Below are 26,968 nucleotides of genomic sequence, written 5' to 3'. Positions count from 1 at the left end.
CAGGCAACTATGAAAATTTGGGTGTTTGTTTTATCTACTTTGCTGCAACTTCACATATTAAACAGGATTCGTACCTACCTACCTGTGTGGCTCTCCTGAATGGGAAAAACTTTGTTGGTTTATGTAAAACGGCTGTTCCCGGTCGCGGGAGAAGCCCAGCCGCATTGAGTGTGGCATGTGCTGCCGTCCTATGACGGGCAGCGCTGTGGTAGAGAGGTTGTTTTTGTGAAGAACTACTATGCACCTTAGTTTGAATGGAACTTTCCCCTATCCACTGTGGTTTTCATTATTTTGAAAATTGTCACCGCATGCAGCAACTCACTGGAGGAATACTTAAACTACAAGGACCATCATGCTTAGTGAGGCTCAGCGTGAGCCGACGCCCGCTGAGGGAGGTGGAACTAAGTATAAAATGAATGCTGATGCTACATGCAGGTGAATGACTCTTTGCCTCTGTGCTTTTGTTAGCATGAAACGCATCAGGCAGCTATGAAAATTTGGGTGTTTGTTTTATCGACTTTGCTGCAACTTCACATATTAAACAGGATTTGTACCTACCTACCTGCGTGGCTCTCCTGAATGGGAAAAACTTTGTTGGTTTATGGAAAACGGCTGGTCCCGGTCGTGGAAGAAGCCCAGCCTCATTAAGTGCGGCGTGTGCTGCCGTCAAATGATGGGCAGCGCTGTGGTAGAAAGGTTATTTTTGTGAAGAACTACTATGCACCTTAGTTTGAATGGATCTTTCCCCTACCCACTGTGGTTTTATTATTTTGAAAATTGTCACCGCATGCAGCAACTCACTGGAGGAATACTAAAACTACAAGGACCGTCATGCTTAGTGAGGCTCAGCGTGAGCTGACGTCCGCTGAGGGAGGTGGAACTAAGTATAATATGAATGCTGATGCTACATGCAGGTGAATGACTTTTTGCCTCTAAAGAAATGCTTTTGTTAGCATGAAACGCGTCAGGCAGCTATGAAAATTTGGGTGTTTGTTTTATCGACTTTGCTTCAACTTCACATATTAAACAGGATTTGTACCTACCTACCTGCGTGCCTCTCCTGAATGGGAAAAACTTTGTTGGTTTATGGAAAACGGCTGGTCCCGGTCGTGGGAGAAGCCCAGCCGCATTGAGTGCGGCGTGTGCTGCCGTCACATGACGGGCAGTGCTGTGGTAGAGAGGTCGCTTTTGTGAAGAACTACTATGCACCTTAGATTGAATGACACTTTCCCCTACCCACTGTGATTTTATTATTTTGAAAATTGTCACCGCATGCAGCAACTCACTGGAGGAATACTAAAACTACAAGGACCATCATGCTTAGTGAGGCTCAGCGTGAGCCGACGCCTGCTGAGGGAGGTGGAACTAAGTATAAAATGAATGCTGATGCTACATGCAGGTGAATGACTCTTTGCCTCTGAAGAAATGCTTTTGTTAGCATGAAACGCGTCAGGCAGCTATGAAAATGTGGGTGTTTATTTTATCGACTTTTCTGTAACTTCACATATTAAACAGGATTTGTACATACCTTCTTGCGTGGCTCTCCTGAATGGGAAAAACTTTGGTGGTTTATATATATACTAGCAGCCCGTCCCGACGATGTCTGGGTATGAATTGCTGCCGGCCAATAGTATATTGTTTTGTAGGATTTCGTTTTGATAGCATTTCTTATCTGTGACAGGCCTGTGAAACGCTCCGGTTCACAGTGCAATGCTGATGCACTTAAGAGTGCGCGTTCAGTATTGTGTGAACTCGAGTTTCCCTACTTTATTTTTCCTTGCAATATTATATAGCGCAAACTCGACAACATGGCATGAGCGCAATTTACATTACAGAAGAACACATTAATTTGTGGTAGGCACAGGGGGACGATTTGCCTGGTATCACAGGATGTTGAGCTGATGCCGAGATTCGAACGTAGCTCCCCAGCTCTAAAGTTCACAATTCTGGAACTAGGAGGTGTGTCTAAAAGTGTATGTCGGTGCTGGCCATCAATGAGAGAGACCTGTGAATTTTTCAAATGGGTGGTAAAAAAATATGAGTATGTTGCTGGAGATGTGGGCCGCCGTGCCACGAATGTACTCACCAGGGGAGGGTAAACACCCATTATTCCGCAACTTTCTTTCCGCATACCATTACTCTGCATACTTTCATTACGAAAGTACCATGACTCCGCAATGCCAATATAATGCATGGCATTATATTTTATATGCTTTTACCACGCATACATTTACAACGAAATTCGTTGTAAATGCATGAATGGTAAAAGCATGTTTTTTTTAATGTTTGGATAAGGTGAGTATGGGTATAGGGGTATATGTTTTGGGGTACTGAGGTATATGCTTTGGGGTATTTTAAGGGTTCAGATATAGTTTTGGGTTATGGGGTAGTTTTAGGGTTTAGGGATAGGTTTGGGTTTTGGGGTATAGGGGTATTTTTAGGGTTCAGGGGTAGGTTTGGGTGTTGGGGTACAGGGGTATTTTAAGGGTTCAGGGCTAGGTTTGGGTTTTGGGGTACAGGGGTATTTTTAGGGTTCAGGGCTAGGTTTGGGTTTTGGGGTACAGGGGTATTTTAGGGTTCAGGGGTAGGTTTGGGTTTTGGGTTACAGGGTTATTTTTAGAATTCAGGGCTAGGTTTGGGTTTTGGGGTACAGGGGCATTTTTAGGGTTAAGGGGTAGGTTTGGGTTTTGGGGTAAAGGGGTATTTTAAGGGTTCGGGCTAGGTTTGGGTTTTGGGGTTCAGGGGTATTTTAGGGTTCAGGGGTAGGTTTGGGTTTTGGGGTACAGTGGTATTTTTAGGGTTCAGGGCTAGGTTTGGGTTTTGGGGTACAGGGGTATTTTTATGGTTCAGCGGTAGGTTTGGGTTTTGAGATACAGGGGTATTTATAGGGTTCAGGGCTAGGTTTGGGTTTTGAGGTACAGGGGTGTTTTTAGGGTTTAGGGATAGGTTTGGGTTTCAGGGTACAGGGTATATTCATAGGGTTAAGATGGGTTAGTGTTTAAGGGTGTTGAGGTATTTTAAGGAGTAAGGGTGGGTTATGATTATGGGGTGCAGGGGTATTTAAAGGGAGCAGGGTGGGATTAGCACACGATATGAGTCATGGCATGAAGGGCGGAATGTACCACACGCCCTCAGCGTTTGTCACGCCCCCAGCACACGCCCACAGCACAACACAGACACGCCCACAAGGGACTACTTTGCTGGCACGGTTCTTTTACCTTTTAAATGTATATGCTGGGCGTCTGCATAGTCTTTGTCCTTCTGCTGCAACTGCCCTTTCCAATGCTGTATTGGGTGTTGTGATTGGTGCTGTGGTTCCTGAGATTACCTGCCTCAAAGGTTTGGGCTCTCTCTTTATTATATTAGTATGGATATATAAGTTGGCAGGGTCCCTAGGGGCTTGCGGATTACCCTGGCCCCGAGTTATGAAAATCCGGACCCGGCAATGCTGGGCGAATGGGCGGATTGTAACCTTGATTCATCTGCCAGACTGCTACGCATACTGGTGAAGTATGCAGCTAGTGATAGACTCAAATTGCAGGCAAAAATCGATGAACTAAATGTGGAAATTGCTGCTATTGAGGAAACTGAAAATATCAAGAAAATGAGACAGGACATGTTGACAAAATTACAGAAAGATGAAGACGTCATAAAAAAACGCAAAGCATTCAAATTTAACAGAGACAAATTGGATTATCAAAACGGTAATGTTTTTACCTTTGCCCGAAGATATGGAGTTGCAAAAAACAAAGGTAATGTGGCTAACCAACGTAAGAAACAAGGCACCATGGGGGATAGTACGCCCTCTTTAACATCTACCTCTGAGCAAAGCGCCACCACTGGCAGTGAAAATGAAGAAGAAGGCGGCCCGTCAAATGTGGCAAAAGACGGGGTTTTAATCATGTCACGGGCGGAGGAAATGAATGTCCTGTGCCAAGACAGGAAGGACACGCTAAGACCCCGGAAGAAGCAGCCACAGCACAAAAGCGTGCCCAATGCCAAGTGGGGGGCAAGGAGGAGGTGCTACAGGCGGCGCAAACGTGAACAAACCGCCCAAGAAAGCCACGAGAGGCAGGTGGAATCGGAAGTAAATCCCGGGTACACTGCCAATACGGTAATCAACCTCTCTGATGTTGCACTTAATAAGGCCGAATGTCAAATATTGTCTCTTGGTCTTTCTTTCAGCCCTGAGAGCAATTTTAACTATTCTGAAACCCGAATGGACGTTTTCAGGTTTATTCGCAAACAAAAATTGCAAAAACACCATAAAATAAAGGCTAGGAAAGAGAAAACTAACATTCCTCAATATGCAAGTAGCCCACCGTTGCTTTCCGCAGGGGATGTGGATCTGTTCTTTGATTTACAACAACTACAGGGAGATCAAAATGAACCTATTGGTGCGCTGGGATTAGAAGGTATGGATTTTGGTGGTACCATAAAGACGCCATTTAAACCAAAATCAGTTTTCTTGCTTATTATGATGCATGACAACTTGGATCGATTTCATGAACTTGTTGCCTCTGATTTAAAAGACCTATATAGAGTCACCAATCATGGTGGCACCAAAATGAACTGTAAACAACGGTGCTACATTGAACTGATGAAGAAATTACAGGCCAATGAGGAACTTGTCATCAAACAATCGGACAAGGGGGGCAACTTTTGTCCTATGGCCGCGACTCATGTATATAGAGGAGGCATACAGTCAATTAAATGATGTATCTTGCTATAAACGTAGTAATTTACAAATGGTGAAGTCATCTTGGTTGGATTATTATGGGAAATTGTTAGCCTGGAAAAGCAGTGGGCTTATTAGCAATGATGAATATCTATTCTTGCATAATGATTACCCTGCTGTACCCTCTATATACTTTCTTCCCAAGGTGCACAAAAACATCCACAAACCCCCAGGTCGCCCCAAAATTTCAGCTATTGGTAGCCTGACTGAAAACACATCCAAATACGTAGATTATTTTCTACAGGAATGGGTGCTTACATTGCCATCTTATGTCAGGGATACTTCGGACGTCTTAGCAAAAATTCATGACAATAACTGGTCTGATGACTTGATTTTAATTACCATGGACGTTGCGTCCCTCCACACCTCTATTGGTCATCGGGATGGGATCAAAGCGGTTGAACATTATCTAAATCGCAGACCTGCATGTTTTATGCTTCATAACAAAATGTTGATTGATATGATCAAAATGTGTTTGGAATAAAACTATTTCACTTTTGATAACACTGTTTTTCAACAAATCAGGGGGGTTGCCATGGGGGTCTGCTTCTCCCCCAGCTGCGCCTGTCTACATATGGGCTGGTGGGAGGAGCAGGTCTTGAAACAAGAGCATGAGGCAACCTTGAAGACACATGTCCCTCTCTGGCTTAGGTATATTGATGACCTCTTCCTTCTGTGGAGGGGGTCAGAGGACCTAGCCAGAGACTTCATTAACATGCTAAATATCAATCAACTGAACTTAGAGTTTACCGCTCAAATGAGCAAGGTGTCAGTAGTCTTCCTTGATGTGAAGGTGTACATATGTAATAACATTATATGTACTAGACTACATCACAAACCGACCGCTGGGAACTCAGTATTACATGCATCTAGCCACCATCCCCAACATTTGATTAACAGCATCCCGTATGGGGAGATGCTGAGGATCAAACGTATATGTAGTAGTGTGGAGGAATGCAAACTGGCCCAAAACAGTTGTAAGGAAAGGTTTCTTTCAAGGGGTTACAGTATCTCTATTATAGAGAAGGCTATCCGCAAGACTGAGTCTTTGACCCGTGACAGTGCACTGGCCCCTAAAATCCCTATTGCATCTAATGGCGCTATTACAAGGTGAGAGTCATTGTCACCTACAGTAAAGAACAAGCGGCCATAAGAAAAATACTTAGGAGGCATTGGGATTTACTGTTAAAAGATCCAGTCATTGGCGAAGATTTGATCAAGAGTAATCATACCCCGCAAATGACATTTCGCAAAGCCAGATCCATGGGTAACTGTCTAGACAAATGTAATCCAGAAATCAGGCCACCCTCAAATTGGCTGTCTAAACAAAAAGGTTTCTTCAAATGCTTTACTTGTAAAGCGTGTAAACATGCTAGAAATGTTAAGGAGTATAACACCCCCTTCTTGCCCCAACCGGTAAAAATCAAACGACGTATTACATGTAAAACGGAATACGTGGTTTATGTTTTGGAGTGCCCTTGTGCACTCCGCTACATCGGCAGTACCAAATTACCCGTGCACATGAGGATTCTACAACACCTCCGGGCTATCAATAACAAAGACCAATCATACCCCGTTGCACGGCATTTTGGGGCCAAACATGGCAGTGATAACACTCTTCTTTGGTATTTTGCCATCGACTGCATACCGCCGTCGCGCAAGGGTGGGGATAGAGATAGTGCCTTACGAGTATTAGAGACCAAATATATTCTGGAGTTAAACTCCAAATCTCCTACGGGCCTAAACACCACGGAGGATTTATATACTTGTATATGAATCATTATACCTTGTACTGTGTGGAGCTGGTCTTCTTTTATTCTTGATGAAACCTACGTTATGGAGAGTATATACTTATACGGTGTTGAAATTTCAATGCCACAAGGGAGCTTTGAATGATTAATTGAAGTCCAACTTACTAGATTCCCATCAGTTTATTTCCATTTATGCGTCAGATTATGATTCAAATGTATAAATTTGCGTCCTTTGGATTGAAATAATGTATTTGTTTTTAACAACACTTCTCACTTACCAGTAATTCTTTTTACACTATTGTGTTTATATGTTTGGATCTTTAGGGATTCATTTTGGGTTCACTTTTCACTTTTTACTTCATATATCACGTTAGTTTGTGCCTTTGACATTCAGGCAGTTGATATATTCGATCACAAAGTTTTGGGTTTGGTTGCCTATCTGAAATGCTTGCCCACTTGGGCTTTATTATCTTAGCAGCAATTTACAGACTGTACTTTAGTACTCAAATTGTGTGGCTACTGGAGATTTTTCAGTATATATATATATATATTTAAACTTCTTGGATAAAATTAAGGAGTTTTTTAAAAACTTTATTTATAATACATATATAAATTATTATGTATTAAGTTTTGTACATTAATGAAATTTTATATGTGAACTTTAACTTTGTACATTTCATTGTAGCCACTTTACAATAATATGCAGTATGTTTTACTTATATTGCAATACATAGTCTGTCTTCCAGTTTTATACATGTGATGACACAGCTGCTTGGTATTTTGTGAATTTTGCACTTTAAATTTGGCGCCTGTCCATGAGTAACGCCTCATGTGATCAAGGTCCAGGTCGGACCGAAACGCGTCATGGCGGCATGGGATGCAGGGCAGAAAATTGAATAAATGAAATTGCACAAAGAAATTGGGTCCGCGTGTCTATCTGAGTCCGTGTTGCCCCATTGGATTCCTGGTGGATAGAGTACTGCAATATATATATATATATATATATCAAATAAGCATGGGCGGAAAATCCGTTTCGCTCGCGGATTTTGCGGATTTTCGGTAAATTCGCAATCCGCGAGATTCGCGATTCTCCCGCAAAATCCGCAAATCCGCGAGCAGCGGATTTTGCTCGCACTGTTCGCGTGAGTTCGCGGCTTCCCAGTACAACTTCGCGCCCCGCGAATAAGTGCAAAATTGCAGAAATACGATCTTAGCAAAACTGAAACTACTTACCAGGTTCAAAAGTTCAGGCTCATCATTAGTAGCCATTTCCTGTAGTGCTTCCTGAGGGGCCCCTCCAGAGTTCAGTTGCCAGTTGCAACTATTATGTGACCCTGCTCTGAACCTCAGAATAGTTACACATATGCCACAAAGGTCCTGAATTACAGCTAAGGGAGACAAGCAGGAGCCAGGCTGGAAGTTCAAATCCATTAATCAGCCCCTAATTCATTATTGTCAGTTGGGGCAGGGCAGGTGTTGTAACTAATTTTGCAACAATGAAAGCACTTAGCAAGTGCAAAAGATCACTAATCAGGAAGCACTAAGGAAGCAGGTGCCAGCTAAAAAAATATTCTGTGACACATTAATCAGCCCCAAATTAATTCAGGTCACTTGAGGCAGGGATGGTGTGCTTGCGTTGCCACAATAATGTACACTGACTGGACAACCAGAGGGTGCTGTGATGAAACAGAGGGTGGCATGGGTGGGCCAGAGGGTGGCATGAGTAGGCAGAGAGTGGCAGTGGTGACAGAGAGTGGCAGTGATGAAGAAGAGTGTCCCAAACAGGCTGGACACGTAGAAACAACAAGTTCACGAAACTTGCGACCCGACAGGTAAGTTCGCAATTTGCGAAATTGTACAAAACCCTCGCGAACTGGCAGAAACCCGCGCAAACACAAAAAAAAAAAATCCGCAAATCAGCGAGAATTCGCGGATTTTGCGGATTGCGAGTTCGCAAATCCGCAAAATTCGCGAACGCGAGATTCGCAAAATTCGCCCATGCTTAATATCAAACAACAACGAACATACGGTGGATTTGCTTTTTTGATCCGCACAGCTACAAATAAGTATTCCCCTTGTTGAAAGTTTCAATATCATACATTAAACACACTCTATTGGAGTGCTGCTCTGGTATCGTGCCTATTCACCTGAAAGCACCAATCCACGATATCCTATATATATATATATATATTTATATATATATATATATCTTACCTACTGGCGGTCGCGATATCCTATATATATATATATATATTTATATCTATTGGAGTGCTGCTCTGGTATCGTGCCTATCCACCTGAAAGCACCAATCCACGATATCCTATATATATATATATATATATTTATATATATATATATATCTTACCTACTGGCGGTCGCGATATCCTATATATATATATATATATTTATATATATATATATATATCTTACTTACTGGCGGTCGCCAGTAGGTAGTTATAGTCAGGACCTAGTTTCCATAGGAAAACCACAACATTCTATTTGGAATAACTATGGCGCTGGTTGACGAATCTTCGCGAAATTTTCAAAATTGGTGGGGCAATCCGGTCCGTTTCTATCCTGAAAGTATCGGGGTGATTCGTCAAGTGAGGCTGAGAAAAAAGGGGGGTCCCAAAACATGTTTTCCACATGCAATTTCGCATAGGAACATTTAGCTGGGGCTACAGCCCAAACTGCTGAACGAAATTGCACCAAATTTGGCAAAGAGGTAGACCTTGGTTCAGAGTCATGCCTTTTGCTTAAATGGTGTTAATCCGTTTAGTAGTTCCCGAGAAAATCGCAATTAAAATCACATATATATCTATAGCTGCGCAGGATCCGCGCACCCTGCCGAGCACGATCTATATGCTAATTGGCTGTCAACACTCCAAACCAGGAAGTGTTGGCAGCCATCTTGTGCCTCAGTAGAACAAGAAAGCAGAAAAAAACATGAAAAATGCAAAAAGGGGGCAGGGTAGAAACACCCTGACCCCCTAGGCCTGCTTGGGGGGTCCCACAAGGACCCCCAGGGCAAAAATATTATATATTTTTTTTAAATTGGCAAAATCTGCGCAGGGTGCGGGGATCCTGACGGTAAAAAAAAAACAGAGCGCGGACTTCCGCGCTTCGATGTTAATTAGACCCCAGGGGTGGCCAAATCCTGGGAGCTTGTTGAAAAAAAATTGTGGAGGGCTTTCCACAGGGGGAGCTGCATCTTAGCAGCTCCCGGTGTGGAAAAGCAATACCGGCTCCCGCAGGAGGTGGGGAGCAGGCGGGACCGTAGGGGGATTGGGGACCCCCCAACGGTCCCCAACGGATTGGCCCAGCCCCTATTAGTGGCTTGGGAGGGGCGCCACACGGCCTCCCTCCTCAAATTTGAATGAAATAAAATAAATAACAAATCGAGAAAGGCCGGCCCCGGGGGATGGGGTCCCTGGGGCTATAAGAGGGGGGCAAAGCAGCCCCCCTTCAAATTTTTTTTTTTTAAAGGGCCATGCCCCTGGGCATGGGGTCTCCGAAGCTGATTAAGGCCTCGGGAGGGGGGCCACGTGGCACCTTCCCAATTTTTTAAATAAAAAAAAAATAAGGCGCAGTCCCTGGAGAAAAAGAAGGGGGGGCTATGCAGCCCCCCTTCTTAAAATAAAAAAAAGAGAAATACCAGTATCGCTCCGGAGGCCACGTCCCTTCCTTTCAGGACTCTGCAAACGCGCATCTTGGCGAGTTTGCAGCTGGGGAACAAATTCCCCTTAAATACTGGGGGTCCCTGGGGGCCAACTAGCCCACCAGGAACCTCCAGAATGCGCCACAGATCTTCGTAGCAGAGAGATGGAAAAAAAGGGGTATGGCCTAGACCATCTCTCTGCAACACAGCGCAGTGGCCCTTTCCAAAAGCACCTGGTGGGCTAGTTGGCCCCCAGGGTCCCTCAGGATTGAAGGGGAAGTATTTCCCCAACTTAAAACGCACCATAGGGCATGTTTGCACACGTGACCTCCATCCCCCGTCCCCTCCCTTTACCACTGTGTAAACGCGCTAGAGTCCAGAGAGGAAAGAACACATGCTATCGCGGATGTACGGAATGTACAGTGTCTGTTATCTATTACTGAGGATCATGGGTCTGACACTGATATGGTACTGAGTGAACTGGGCATAACCCAGGGAGCTGCAGAAGATAGCGGATTATGTCCTAAATCGAAATTCATTCCCCTACCGGGTACCATCCCAACATTGATATTTTTAAAAAAAGGGTGATTGAGGATCTATATGGGTTGGAGAATCCTAAACAATATGGGTCGTCTGTCAAAAAAAACTTGACATACTCAACACCAACAAGCACTACAACGCCTTAGAGATGACCCTGACATTGTCATAAGCGAGGCCGACAAGGGCGGAAATGTTGTTATTATGAACCGCGATGACTATTTAAAGGAAATCAGTAGACAACTCAGTGACACTAAGAATTACAGGGAGATAAGAGAGAACCCAATGCTTACAATAGTAACAAAGATCAATACACAACTATGTGAATGGGGGGACTCTTGTTTAATCTCAGAACAGGAATATAGGTATTTACGGTTGGAATGTCCCCCCTATCCATGCATATACATTTTGCCCAAAATTCATAAGGGGGGACAATTTTCACCCGGGAGGCCAATAATATCTGGGGTGGGCTAACCCACTGAGAGGCTATTCCAATATGTTGATCTAAAACTACAGAAATATGTCTTGAGACTCCCCTCGTATATTAGGGATATTAAGGATTTTCTGGCCAAACTTAAAAACTTTGAGTGGTCAGAGGACCTTATTTTTGCAACATTAGACTTAGAAAGTCTCTATACCTGTATTGATAGAACATTTGGGATTATGGCAGTGCAGTCCTTCCTGGATAGGGAGGACGCCAAACTATATGCCCATAATGAGATGATAATGGACATGATCAATCTGATACTTCTGAACAACTGCTTTATGTATAACATTCACTGGTGCCAGCATATCAGTGGTACAGCAATGGGGCCCAGGTGTGCTCCCATTTATGCCTGCCTTTTCATGGGCTGGTATGAGAGGGAGCATGCCTGGGCCCAATGGGCCTCACCCTGGACGGAATATATTGTGTATTGGGGGAGGTACATCGATGATGTCATTAGCTTGTGGTCGGGACCAGTTGAAGGTCTGGCAGAATATTTTGCCTATCTATCTTAACACCTTGGCTGCTAATGGTTTTCCCCTCCTGTGCTGATCCTAATCGAACCCCATTGTTCATGACGAGCTCAGCTCGTCATAAGCACAGCTCCACTATGGAAGGGGTTAATGACAAGACGTTTAATGTCAGATTCACTATGTCTTATGACAAAGAATGTATCAATGTCCTAGACATCACATTCTACATTGAACAGGGTACCATTCACAGTAAACTCTTTCGTAAGAAACATCCTGCAGTTCGGTGCTTCATGCATCCAGTGCACACGCCAGTTCGGTTATAAGGTATATACCCTTTGGAGAACAGACTCGCGTCAGAAGAAATTGTAGTGAGGTGGCGAACTTCAAGATAAATGTTGCTGAAACTAAACAGAGATTCCTCAAACGCGGGTATGATAGGAAGAATTTGGAAAAAGCTGAAGCATGGATAAACAAAGTGGATAAGGGATGTTACCCTATTAGATAAGAGCATTACAAGACAGCAGGGTAAAAACAAAAAATCCAAGGCCAGATTTGTGACACAATACACTATGCATAGTGACAAGATTTACAATGTATTTCGCAGAAATTGGAACTTACAGAAATTCCAGGCTTGAGAGAGAAGGTGGACACTAGACCCTCCATTACATATAGGAGGGGTATGACCTTACGGAACCAGTTATGTCCTAGTTATGTAACTAATCCCTCTAATAGGGGAACTTGGATGCCATCATTGCCCAAGGGTTTCTTTATGTGCGGAACTTGTAATGTCTGTACCATGGGCAAAAATAAAATCAAGTCCTTTAGCTGCAATAACCGATGTAAACATCTTATCAATCATTTCAGTAATTGTAATACTACACATGTGGTATATGTCCTGGGCTGCCAATGTAATAAAATCTAGGTTGGTAGCACTATTCGCCCCCTAAAACTACTTATTCAGGAGCATCGTAGGGCCATTTTGGAAAGGGATTCAAGGTACCCAATCACGGAACATTTCAATGATGTACATCCGAATGATAATAGTTTCTGGTTTCATGTAATTGAGAATGTGCCATTGAACAAGCGGGGGATCAATAGGGAGTTACTACTAAGGAGAGCAGAGGCGAAATGGTTATGCAGCTTGCAATCAATTCAATTTGGACATAACACGGATAGTGAAATGCATCATTTTTTGTGAGAACTCTGTGTAAATGTATTTTTACTTTCTGTTCCTAGGTATGTTCCGTGCTGTTGAAAACAAGCATGTATGTATGGAGAAGGAGAAGGGAGCGTCCTGGAGGGGACACCCTTATTTTGTGCCACACAGACATGTGGTCATTAACGAGAGAATAACAGTAGTGCCTGTGTGTACTGTGTTATAGACCTGGGATGTCAAGCATCTTGGTGGGGACATGATAACCCATGTTATATTTAGGACCTAGCAAATGAATGACAACTATGCCTATGTTGATTGTACCTAGAGGATTGTCAAACTGAATGTTTAGTATTCATCTAATATAGGCTCACATCACCAAAACACATGGATTTTAGGCCCCAGGATAATCTCCACTTTATTTGATCTTATGGTGAAATTGTCGAACTGAATGTCTAGTACTTAACTTATTTACGTAATTTTGTATTACAGATACACACAGGTTTCCGGCCCCAGGATATTGATTTTATTATGACATTCATTGTGTAATTTCTTTTTCTCCCCCCTCTCCTCTTCTCTTTTCTGACCACCTCTGGATAATCTTCCTGTTACCAATTGTTTAGGATGGAGTGTCCCGCTGTATATATGGGGAAGTGTAGACTCTGTATGCGTGGAGGTTGCAGTTGGCGAGGAGGATTGCCGAGTACATTGAATCAAATTGAGGGTACTAATATGAATGGATTGTGCTTCTGGTTCCTTAAGGAATTATTCTTCAGTTACATTCCCTAACCAACATGGCGCCCGCATTTTCCTGTTCTTTTTAAAAAAGAGGGAAGCAATTTTGTGAGGAAATATTGGACATCCAAGCCAGACATATAGATGTCGCATATATACATTGGAAGTGATATTTGGCTAATGGTTATATACTGAACCCAATTGTTTTACAAACTGGATGTCGTATACTGACATCGGAAGTGATATGAGGTTGACGATTGAATATCAAGCGTAACTGGTGTATGAACCGAGACTTGTGTTTTTTACCATTTGGGAATTAAATACTTAGGGGTCGATTAGGATCGCGGACGGAAACGTGTTCCGTCCGCCAAGGAAGGTGGCAAGATACTCCGGACCGGTCCGCGGATAAACCGCCATAGCGATTAGGATAATATATGAACGAAACTCTGATCGCGGCGGACGGAGCACACCAAACTCCGTCCGCGGCGGTCGGAGTACCCCTGAGACCGCCGCAAGCGGACGGAACCGAAGAAACACCGGCCTCCGCGTACCCACATGACCGCGTGAACATCCACATCTCCCGCAATACCTGCGTAGGCTCCGTGTCCGCGATTAGGATAACTCCGCAAGTACCCCGGTAGGCACCGCAATCCACGTCTGCTGCGGTAACAATGCAACGAGAAACCGTGCATCACAGCGGAAGGCCAACACGAACAACATCCCTACCGTCAAACCAATGACAAACAGTGCGACGGAAGTAAATAGCAAACACAGGAAACAGAACTACCACCCACCTGAAACATCAAAACCAATCACAAGACACAATGACCCACCCCCAAGTACCAAATAATGCACACCAGTCAACACACCCACCTAGCACCTGACTGCCAATAACCATTGAGATAGGACCAAGACACAGACTATAAAAGAACTCCCACCCACTACCGAAATCCTCTGCATCACAGCATAGCTGCTAGCAAGAGACACAAGAGTACCTACAGCACACAACTATAGAAGACACACAACCACCACCCAAACACACCCACAACACAAACACCTACCACACCATTCCTACACACCACACACCTGCACCTCCCAACTCACTCAAACCCACACCCTGAGCACCACACACCATGGCACCAAAAAAGAACCCCAAATTCACGGACACAGAGTTAAAGGTAATGGTGGATGAAATCATCCGTGTAGAACCCCACTTATTCTGGGCCCTAGTCCAGCAGACCACCATAGCCAGGAAAAATCACATGTGGGACAGGATAGTTACTAGGGTGAATGCGTCCGGGACCGTGCCGAGGACCAAGCAGGAGATACAGAGGCGGTGGCATGACCTCAAAACCCGTGTTAAATCAATTCGTGCCAAAAACCATCTCCGGGCACATCACACTAGTGGCGGAACCCCCCCGGAGCCCTTACCCTACACCGACTGGGAGAAAAAGGTGCTGAGCATACTGCACCCAGAGACCCTTGAAGGAATTGAGGAAGGAGAAGAGGCTGGTAAGTACAAACCAAGCACCACGAGCACAACGACATGGCGTGCCTCACACAACTCACAAGACACATCTCCCAGGCCCCAACCCATGTATGCAGTCCACATACTCACCAACGTGTAAACCACTCCAACAGGCCCCCATGTCCATAAGGATGGCGGTGGTGGTGGGTGGGGTGTGTGAGAGGTCACTAGTACAACTCCCAATCGGCCCCCATGTCCATAGGGAGGGCGGTGGTGGTGGGTAGGGTGTGTGAGAGGATGGCACTACAACTCCCAACAGGCCCCCATGTCCATAGGGAGGGCGGTGGTGGTGGGTGGGGTGTGTGAGAGGTCACTAGTACAACTCCCAACAGGCCCCCATGCCCATAGGGAGGGCGGTGGTGGTGGGTAGGGCGTGTGAGAGGATGGCACTACAACTCCCAACAGGCCCCCATGTCCATAGGGAGGGCGGTGGTGGTGGGTGGGGTGTGTGAGAGGTCACTAGTACAACTCCCACCAGGCCCCCATGTCCATAGGGAGGGCGGTGGTGGTGTGTGAGGTGTGTGAGAGGTCACTAGTACAACTCCCAACAGGCCCCCATGTCCATAGGGAGGGCGGTGGTGGTGGGTGGGGTGTGTGAGAGGTGACTAGTACAACTCCCAACAGGCCCCCATGTCCATAGGGAGGGCGGTGGTGGTGGGTGGGGTGTGTGAGAGGTCACTAGTACAACTCCCAACAGGCCCCCATGTCCATAGGGAGGGCGGTGGTGGTGGGTAGGGTGTGTGAGAGGATGGCACTACAACACCCAACAGGCCCCCATGTCCACAGGGATGGCGGTGGTGGTGGGTGGGGTGTGTGAGAGGTCACTAGTACAACTCCCAACAGGCCCCCATGTCCATAGGGAGGGCGGTGGTGGTGGGTGGGGTGTGTGAGAGGTCACTAGTACAACTCCCAACAGGCCCCCATGTCCATAGGGAGGGCGGTGGTGGTGGGTGGAGTGTGTGCGACTGGACACTGGAATGTCATCAATTTGAAAATAACACGTAATGTCCACAGTATTGATCTGCACAATTTTTTCCCCCGGTGATCGTAATCTCACTGGTGGAACCACCATCCGGCCTGAAGACTCGCCTCACACAGGACTCTCTGGGGACGATGCCACAGCCAGCTCCGGTGCGGAGGATGGTGTGGGCCCAAGCAGGCTGCCAGGGCCATCTGGCTCCCAGGAGATTCCAGCCCCGACTACTACGGCCTGTGCAATTCCTGCTACACCGGCCACTGTGACCTGCACAGCCACCACCACCCCCACCTCCACCACCACCAGTACCACCACTCCTGCCTCTGCCACCCTGCCTAACCCACCGCACGACGCCGTGCCTGCGCCATCCCAGCCACGCAGAGAGAGTGGGCGGCAAACGAGAGAGCCGAGGCCACATCAGCCAGGCAGGAGTTCTACGCAACGACGTGCAGAGGAAGGACACCCACCCCATCCCGTGGCACAGTCATTGGAAGCCCTAGCCAGGGTCCAGGCTAACTAAGAGCATGGGCAGGCACAGGCAGATCGTGCCCACCAGGACTCAGTGGAGAACACCAACATGTTGCGGACCATTGACAGCCGGCTTGGCCAAATTGTTGACATCATGGCCCAGCAGCACACAACCATGTGGAGGGGATGGATAGCCCGCAACACCCCCACCCCAACCCCCCCTCAACCAACGCCACGGGCAGCAACACCAACGCCACCGCCACCTGTGCCCCTGGTGACGGATGTCGCACCTGAGCAACCTGCCCCCCCAGCTGACTCCGTCCCGCCTCCAAGACGGAGGGGCCGTCCGAGGTTGGAAGTGGGGGGAGCAGTGTGGATGCTCCTTCCACACGCCCCAAGAGGGGCCGTCAATGACTGAGGCACTGCCAGAGCCAGCCATTCACCCAGCAAACTATCCTGTCCCACCTAGCCAATCATTGGCACAGGTCTGCTGGACTAGGCAGACACCACCCAATGTGGTGTCAGCACGGACATTTCATCTGCCATTACCTTCAACTCACACTCCCCCACCCCACACTTATTTGTAAATATGCACCAGCACCAATGCACAATCTGTAAATAAATACCACTTACTCACTCAATGATGTGTTGCCTCCATGTTTATTCACATGATTGTATCAGAAACAGACGTTACCAGGTTCACGGATCCAAGTCGTACATAATCATGCCGCAGCGGGAGTGACCTAGGGAAAAACCGAGACAGCAAAGACACGTCAGGAAACAGAATCACACTCATCACAACACACTGCAGTGCAACATTCCACAAACCACACTCATCACAAAATGATTGGATGAGAGGAGACACATCATGGAGACTTGCATGTCCAAAGAAAGAAACACACACACATGCAAACATCACATAGCAGAACACACAGATGATTCACACCACAACCACACAACACCAGCAAACATACACAGGGCATACACAACCAGCACAAGAGGTGCTCACTCACATTCAAGGGAAGTAGCGATCAATGAGCTGGCACCTCTGGTCCACACCTTCCTCCTCACCACTATCCTCATCAGTCGACATGGGTGGGTTGGGAGGTTCGAGGAACTTGTTGTTCATCAGGGTCCAAGAGCAGTTCAATGTTATTGCACACAGCCAGGTTGTGGAGCATGCAGCAGGCAATCACGATCCTGCATACTTTGCATGGTGAGTAAGGCAGGGCCCCTCCGGTCTTATCCAGGCACCGAAACCTAGACTTCAGCAGTCCAAAAGTACGTTCAACCACTCTACGTGTCCTTCCATGGGCATCATTGTATCGCATCTCACCCGCTGTAGTTGGATTACGTATGGGACTCAGCAGCCATGGCCTGTTTGGGTAAGCCGAGTCGCCTATGTTGGGGGAAGAGAGAGACAGAAATATCACTACCAGAATTGTTGGGCACACCATGCCACACAGATATCACTCCTGTCACCACAGCATACTCACCAACAAGCCACGCTTGTGCTGGACACAGATTTGCCATCAGTTGGGGGACAATGCTGCTCCGCATGATGTGGGCGTCATGTGCAGAGCCTGGAAATTTTGCACACACATGGGATATGATGTTGTCGGCCTGGCACACCACCTGCACGTTGACGGAATGGAAGTGCTTCCGATTCCTATACATCTGCTCACGTGCCCGTGGTGGAATGAGAGCGATATGTGTGCCATCAATGGAACCCACTACGTGTGGTATCTGACCCAGTGCATAGAAGTCTACTTTGACTGCTGCCAACTCTGCCGGCTGTGGGAGATGTATGTAGTCATCCTTGTACAGCATCACGGCTTTCAGAACATCCCGAAGTACCATGCTGAACATGGACTGTGACATCCCCCCGGCATGTCCAACTGTGTCCTGAAAGGTGCCTGTTGCAAAAAAGTGTAGTGCCGCCATCACCTTTGCTGTGGGTGTAATGGAACCTGGATAGGTTCTTCGTGGCTGCAGGTGAGGAGACAATTGGTCTACAAGCTCCATCAATCGACGTCAATCCAGCCGGAATTTCCTGATCACCTTCTCGTCAACCATATCCTCCAGCACAGTGTGTGGGCGATGGACATTTGGAGCCCTCCTGTGTGGGAGTAGATGGAATGGAAGTCAATTCACAAACAACGCATGGCTGTGCAACTCACTCACATGTCAATGAACTCTACCAACAAGTAAAATGTAGTGTATAATTGTCATATGTGTGACATCTCTGATTGTCACTACAACATGGATTGCTGTAGCAACAATGTGCAGCCACTAGCAACATGATGTGTCTCAACATGTGCAATGCAACTTAGTCTCAGGTCAACATTACTGCCAACAAGACTTGTGTCATGACCCAAATGTGTAGAAGCCACATCACAGACACACATGCAAGTGCATGCACACAAACGATAAAGATACAGACACACCATCTCATCATGCACCAATGGCAACACCAATAATGGTGGGCATACGTACATTACATCCATGGTGACACAACAGGCAACACACATACAATGAATACATGTGTACCCCCACCATAGTAATTACATCACATAAACCACACACTGACAACAGAATCAGAATGTGGCGATACATCCGGGATGTACTGTGTAGATGTGAAGAACTAGAAACGTGTGTAGGGACATACCCGACGTCAACACGTCGACATGCGCATGTGTTGCACATTGTTTGCACACCAATGGGCATAGTATGGACACACATGGAATGGAGCATGACATATGAAGTCACGCAATCACGCACACAACTGTTATAACGCAACTGCAGACAATACAACACGGTGCATCGTCTGAAAATATACAATCATTGGCTCTGCCATGGCGGTGCACTGCTTCCGCTGTTTACGAATGGGCATGCGCGGGCCGAGTTCCCTCTTCCCATTGGCGGCACGTGCACAGACCATCACGGCCATACACCGGCACCCGCATGTGCAAGCTTCCGGGACGGATGCTTCACTTGCAACAATGTTCAATCACTGGCGCCAACATGGCGGGGCACGTATTCGGTGGGGGAGGTGCAGGCCAACACATCCTTTACTACTGTCTATCAATTGTTTAAACTCAACAAAGAAAGTTAGAAATGTTGTGAAATTCATTTTAGTTGAACAAAACCCCCCTTTTTAAAAAAATGAAAATTAGGGTTTTGCTTTTTAAGTGACAATTCCCCATGTGGATTGACAAAACAAACATACAAGTCAAATATCCACTAAAATGAAATTTAGTCATATTGATTTAAAATTGCTTTTAAATTACATAGGAGGTATCTACCAGGAAGGGGTAAATACCTTCTAAAAATCTATTGCTTGTATTATATTTTTTCAGAGTTTCTTATGGTTATGAAATAATTTTAATAATATTTTGTTTATAATGTAAATTTATTTTTATGTAGGGAGTTCTTTACAGCATCTGAATAAACATCGTCCTGATGATGGTCTTATTGATGAATACAGCAAAGACCGAAACGTCGACATCTTGTCATCATCTCCTTTAATGTTGTCTTTAGACACCAACCTACAATCACTTTTTATTGTATAATTTGGGTTGTTTGCTTGATTCAGCCGGAGTTGATGCATAATGTTATGAACTATAGAAAAAACATTGTCTATCTTTGTTCATGACTTTTTTTGCTTCAATTGATTTGTGTACATACATCTCCCATAACTTTTTTCAAGTAAAGAATTAATTTGAAATATAACCTCTTTTGCTCTGTATTTCTTCCAACCTTCCATAAATTGATTTTGTGTTGAATAAGATTGATATCTCTTGGATACTACGGAGTGTGTTACTGTGATACCACTCAACAATTCACAGAAAATAACTTTAAAATAAGTCCCTTGTAGCATCCTGTGTCTTGAACTACATACTGCCCAAGCCTACAAGGGTTGATTGGGTTTTCCCCTGACAAAAATACTGGGTTGCCACTTAGCTACCTTCTGGTGCCCCTTTTCTTGTCCCTTACTGGCGGTGTGCCCGGTGTGAGCTCTGATCGCCTGATTTAAAAACTGCGGGGATCCCGCATTTGCTGGCGTCTCCTGCTGCTGTGTTATGCCCAGTTGCTTGTCAAAAAGTCTCTTTAGCATATGTATGTGCCTCTGTCGTGCTTGGGCGTGCTGTATGGCTTCTCTTCCCTCTTAGTACTTGTTCACGCTGCTTGTACAGCAGCCTGCAGCCTCTGTCAATGCTTGCGGGGGATATGCGGGGGGTTATGCCTCTCCTTCACTCTTCCAGTGTGATCGCGTTGCTGTTTTTCCCACTACGGCGCTGGTCAGGGGACTGTACGGCCCTTCTTCTGGTCTCGTTCGCGGTCGCCGGGCCGTTTTTTTCCTTTTCCCTGTCCCATCCCCCATGTGTTTTTCACTCTGCACCATGTATATATGTCTTTATTTTCAATAAAAAATTACTGAAATAAGAAACTTATTTTTTATGTTCGTGTGTGTTATATGGCGCAAACCTCTTCAAAAGACTGGGTCAAATTAAGTCACTCGAATCATTTTCCTGTGATCTAACTGGTTCTCTCTTTTTGATTTCTTCCACTGTGTCATGTTCATGTCATATCATGTATTAACTATAACGCTAGCAACATGACTATCTTCAAAATCAAAATAACTGCTGCAGTCCATTGAAGTTTGCACTAACTGCATGTACTGTTGCAACTTTAGATTTGAGTGTTCTGTAAACTTTTCTTTGCAATGTGCTTCTTAATAAAAAAACATGAACAGCAAAGAAGATGATGCTGTCTAAATTATAAGCCACTCAAAGCGAGTGCCTCTGTGTGAACCGTGGCCAGCAGATGAGTGCCTTATGTGGAAATGCAAACATGGTCCATCTTGTACAGGGTCCCACTTTCCCTTCTCTGTCTCCTTGTATATTCAACACCTCGTCCTGTGCTATTAAATACGACATGCATATCGGAGCATGTGGCTTGCATTGATGCGTTAAGTGTAGCATAAGGGGGAGCAGTTTTGGTGATGCCCCAAGACTGGCACATTTGTAAACTAAAGGAGATTTTTTGTGCCTGTAATCGCTCTTCTTGGGCCAACTTTTTTGCAGGTTCTTTGTGCCAGACATCCGTGTTTCATCTGGTTTCAATTGCATGGACTATTAATTTTCTCATTTTAATGGAATTTGCTGTGTAAACATTACTGAAACAATCCCTTGATTTCTGAGTGAAAGTATTTGTGTGAAGCTTTTCCGTCGAATGTGCCATTTATTCAACTAGCGAGCACTGTAACTGGGTGTAACTGCACAGCAACATTTTATTGACCACTAAATCATATATGGAATATTTTGTTTTACAGGTACGGCCATGCAGTTGCTGTAGTCGGGGAACAAATGTACTTGTTTGGAGGTTGTTCTGCAGAAAACACGTATTGCATCACAGTTTATGTTTTAGACACCGGTAAATTTCATTATTGCTTATTTTTCATTTGCAATTTAAACACTTAGCGCATTGTACTTAATAGCTATAAGAACTATTTTGTCGATAAAAAATATACATTATGTATATGAGCATTTGCACAATATTGAACAAAACAATCAAATATAACCCATCCATTGACAAACGGGTTACTGTTATAGATACGTTTATGTACGAGGAGGAAGTTTAAGAAGAAAGGGAAGAAAGCGTGGTTGGATTTTACTATAATAATTTGTGTGTGCCTCCCCTTAAATTAATCGATTTGGTCTACACTCTGCTATTGACATGTCCTTCTCGCAGCTTGTATTTTAAATCTCTATGTACCTATATTGATCCAGTCTGCATGTGCCTTACCAAGGCCCCCAATATAGAGTATTGATGGACGAGGCAGTGACGCCCAAACCTGCCCCTGGTCTTCAGATTTAGCGGCAGGTAAGGGGAGAAAGGCGGTGTCCCGCGGAGGTCTGGCTGGGAGGTAGCAGACCTTGTACTCCAATCATGGGCCCGGAGTCTGGAGTGCAAATTGTTTTACAGTGTTTTATGACTTTTGGGAAACTGTAACACATCTCAGAAGTCAGTTGCCTTTGAAAGTCCAAAGTGCTGTGAGAGGCTGTTAAATGTGTGTGCATTATTTGCCATTCAGAAAAACCAGTATGTTCGCAAGTAAACCTATTTCCTTCTTTTCAAATTTATCTCGGACAAAAGGCAGAAACTACGAGTAACTATCTGTGTACCAATTATTATTTGGACAGCTTTCTGCTTCTGCACATGACTCTGAACCGCAGCAGCGCATGGCAGAGCTGATTTATTACGAACACTGTTTGAAACAGTACAAATTTGTTAAAGTTTTTGTTTTTTATCCTATGTCATGAAATGGCCTTAGTAGAAAATCAGATTGGGCAACTACACAAGGGAAAGCTCACAGACTTTTTTTTAAAACTTTATTTATCAGTTTCAAAATGAAAATAAAATATCGTTCCAGCTCCAGTTTCATGACAATGGATACAAACATTTGCCTGTTACATAAGGTGTCTAACAAATGATATGCAGTACCTTGGAAAGATTTACAGTGTGCTCAATCAAGAGTACGTTTGCACAGTATGCTACCGCTCGATTCACATCTCCAACACCTGTACTCGCGTATCTAGCAATACTTAATGTGAGCAACAATCTTAATTGCAATGTCATGAAGCTTGTTGTCCAATTACATTGTGCAGGTAGGCCTGGATTGCCCAATACCCGCAGGTCCCAGGCCGGCATCCATTCATGCTTCTGGGTGAGACTGTGTTATTGCCTTATATTGTTTGAGAGGGTCCCAAATGGCACGGGCTGGATGTGCTGGGCAATGTGGAGGCGTAAAAGTCATAATTTAGATTACAATATGCCGTACTATTCAGCCAGTCTTTACTCGTCAGCGCCACCCTCCTCCCCCATTTCAATGCTATTTCCCTGTTCACCAAGAGTAGCTCAACAGTGGTGAATTTCCAAACAGACTTTGGGATATTTTTCACATATCCCAAAAGGGCCACTTCCGGAGTTGGGGATAGGACTAAGCCCGTCATAGTCCCAAGTATATGGTGTATGTCTGACCAATATGTGCTGATTTTGCTGCAGGTTCAGGATAGATGTGCAAAGTCTGCTTGCAGGGATTTACATTTTAGGCAGCAATGTGATCGGTTGGGGTCTAGTTTATGGGACATTGCAGGAGTAATGTAAATACGGTGCATGAATTTGAAATAAATGAGTTTGTGGCGGCTATTTAGCGATATCGCCTTGGTCTGCAGACAGCATGCAGCCCATTGGTCGTCAGTAATTGGGTGACCCAGATCCGTCTCCCATGCGGCCCGTACTTTAGCATCGTGCATTGGGATAATCTCCATACGGGATCTATATAGTTTGGAAATCAAATGTTCCCCAATTTCGCTGTCTAGGACCATGGTTAAGGGGGGGAACGGGTCGGGTTTGCTTGGGTAACCAGGAAGCTGGCCTTAACTGCGGCACCAAGTGGAGTAAGTATAAATTTGTCCATAAATGACATACCGGCGAATTTGTCTCAGTCGTCAGAGGTAGAAAAAACGTGGCCATCTATATGGAGGTCCTCAATGGAGGCCATTGTAACCTCCCCCATGATGGGAATTCACAGTGGATTCGGAAGTAGAAGGCTCGGGGTATATAGTGATGGTGATCCCAACATCCTGACCAGTTTTAGCCAAGCCCAGTTTGTTGTTGAGACCGTCTGAATGTCGAGTGCATCACACGGGTAGCCCAGGGGCAAGACTGTACATAGCGCGTCCGGAAGGACTAGATCTGCCACAGGGCATAAGTAGGGGATTCTGGCGTCCGATTGGAAGCAGCATGAGCGTGGTAACCAAGTAATATCTCTGAAAATTAGGAATACCAAATCCACCCTTGTGATACAGGAGTGTCATTATCTCCCAACGGACTCTGGTCAGCCTAATAAGGTGTGTGCGTTTAGATTTAAAAAAACGATTCTGTAACGGAATAGGAATATTATTGAACAAATACAAAACTTTGGGCAGGAAAATACTTTTTATCAGTGCGATACGGCCAACAATTGAAAGAGGTTGTCTAATTCACCTGTCCACTTGCTTTTCCAGGGTATGTATCGCTGTACCATAGTTAGATAGTATTATTCCATTGGAGTTCAAATGTATGTTGATGCCCAAATATCTAACGGAGTCCGAACACCAAGTCAGTGGGTATTCACACTCCCATCGGGTCGTACCCGCAATTAGAGGAAAGATTACAGATTTATGCTAATTTATACCGAGGTCAGAGAAGCTGCCACATCTGATGATCCCTCGGAAGAGAGGATCTACGTTTTCTTGGGGAGTCAGGACGTATAAGATAATATTGTCCGCATATAAAGATGCCAGTAGTGGCCCTGTGTTAAACTGGAGCCCCCTATTAAGGTGTCGCTCCTGGAAGTGATGAATGAAAGGGTCCATTGCTAGAATGAAGAGTAGCTGTGAGAGGGGACAGCCTTGTCTAGTCCCGCGAGATAGGTTGAGGGACCGGGAAAGCATGCCATTTAAGCGTATTCTGGCTGTAGGGGCCGAGTAAAGCAGCATCGTAAGGTTGATGAACCCAAAGGGCATGCCCAGCCTGCGCATGACCGTCCATAGAAAAGGTCACTCAAGGGAATCAAACGCCATTTCAGTGTCAAATTATACCGCTGCGGCCGGAGTGGCCCGGTTGATTCTATTCAGAACTGCGAATAACGTGCTGAGGTTTTGCGAAGTAGATCTGTGTGGGACAAACCCCGATTGAACAGGGGATATCATTTTGTCCATCAGCAAAACAAGGCGCGTGGGGATCGTTTTAGCTAATATTTTATATTCAAAGTTCAAGAGGGATAACTGCCTGCAAGGGATCCTTGCCAGGTTTGGGTAGTAATACTGTCACTGCTTTCCACAGGGTCGGCGGTAGCTGATTTTTTTCTAAAGAGTTGTGGTGTACTTCTAAAAGTTTCAGGGCTAGGGCGTCTTTATATTGCTTATAAAAGTCCACATGTGAAGCCATCAAGGCCGGGGGCAGACAAGCCGCTAAGTGCATCTATGGCCTCTGTTATTTTATCTTCCGAAAATGGCTCTGCGAGGAAGTCCTGCATATATTTCTCCATGTATACTAACGCAATTTCGGCGAAGTACTTTTCACGCTCAGAGGGGGTGGGGTTATTTTGGAGGTGTACAGGAACTCGTAATAGGTTACCAACATGTCTCTGATATCAGATGTGTTTGTCAGTATGGCCCGGTCGCCGGATCGGAGTTCTGTAATGCAAGACTTGGAATACAGGGGCCTCAGCAGTTTGTGCCAAAGTGCGCCCCTGCCGTTCGCCCTCGCCATATCTGCGTGCCACAGCATATTTACTGAGGAAGTGAGTTTCTCGCTCCGCCGCCTCCCGGAACTCTATTATCAGGGCCAGTCGATGCTGCTCATCCTCGGTGGGGTCAGGGGAGCAAAGTATAGCGATTTCGATAAATCGCTGTCTGGATTTCTCGGTATATTTGAACGAGGATTTTACTGGTTCTTCTTATGATAACTATTTACATAAGTCACTTCCTTGGTGCATTTGGTGCAATTCTGTGTCACTACTGTGCTTGTAAATTTTGGAATAGAGTCTCTCCTGATATATATCTCATAATCTTTCGATGGTGAGTAGTCTGTAGTGCGCTGGATTTTTATAAGTCCAGCTGGCTTCGTGGCGTCGTGTCCACCGCGGTGGACACGACGCCACGAAGCCAGCTGTCAGTTCGAATACAATATGTTCACAGTAGTGACACAGAATTGCACCAAATTCACCAAGGAAGTGACTTATGTAAATAGTTATCATAAGAAGAACCAGTAAAATCCTCGTTCAAATATACCGAGAAATCCAGACAGCGATTTATCCGCCCTGAAGAAGTCCTTGTTGGACGAAACGCGTAGGCATCGGCTACAGTTTTGTTTTTATGAAGAAAGAATTCCGATTTTTGAATCAAATAAAGAATTTATTACTCATCCACTGAAGACTCATCATTTACCGGGACTCACTGAATGGAATACTGTGATATAACATTGTTCATTATAAATTGTTATGATTGTGTTGTATAGTAATAGATCACTTTCACTTTGTTAAAGAGTGCTGGACATTTTTGGAATTATGAGTCTCCTGTAAGAAGACTAAGTCAACGTTATGTCGCTGCAGATAATGTATCACGTGTTTGCATTTTTTAATGTTATTAAGCCTGCGCACATTCCAGGTAATGAGCGAAAGAAGTGAGAGATCAGATATTTCAGGGGCAGTGACCATGTGTGTCATGTGGCAGATTAAGAAAGAGAGTTGTGATGGCTGAAATAGGCAGATGTCATGTTTGGAGCCTGTATCATGAGAACATTGAACATTTTGAGTAACTTCTCCACCCCCCACCCAACCTCGCGACCCACCTCGCAAGGCAAAGAACCCAACAACAATGCATCAAATGCATCCTGTAAGCAACCCATATGGAGAGA

The 26,968-nt window shown here is 45.1% G+C and overlaps 1 protein-coding gene across 1 annotated transcript in view; it reads left to right on the top strand.

Annotated features, from left to right (window-relative positions):
• The window catches only part of LOC147727101 (RING finger protein B-like), a 677,508-nt gene that overhangs the window by 202,167 nt on the left and 448,373 nt on the right, over nt 1-26,968 (top strand). The window contains exon 10 of the mRNA XM_086963055.1: nt 21,837-21,937. Within this exon, the coding sequence (XP_086819181.1) occupies nt 21,837-21,937 (101 nt within the window). The remainder of the gene's footprint in view (nt 1-21,836; nt 21,938-26,968) is intronic.

This window comes from Lissotriton vulgaris, chromosome 3_1, assembly GCF_964263255.1.
Source record: "Lissotriton vulgaris chromosome 3_1, aLisVul1.2, whole genome shotgun sequence".
Classification (NCBI taxonomy): Eukaryota; Metazoa; Chordata; class Amphibia; order Caudata; family Salamandridae; genus Lissotriton; species Lissotriton vulgaris.
This window is presented reverse-complemented; position numbering and strand designations above follow the sequence as displayed.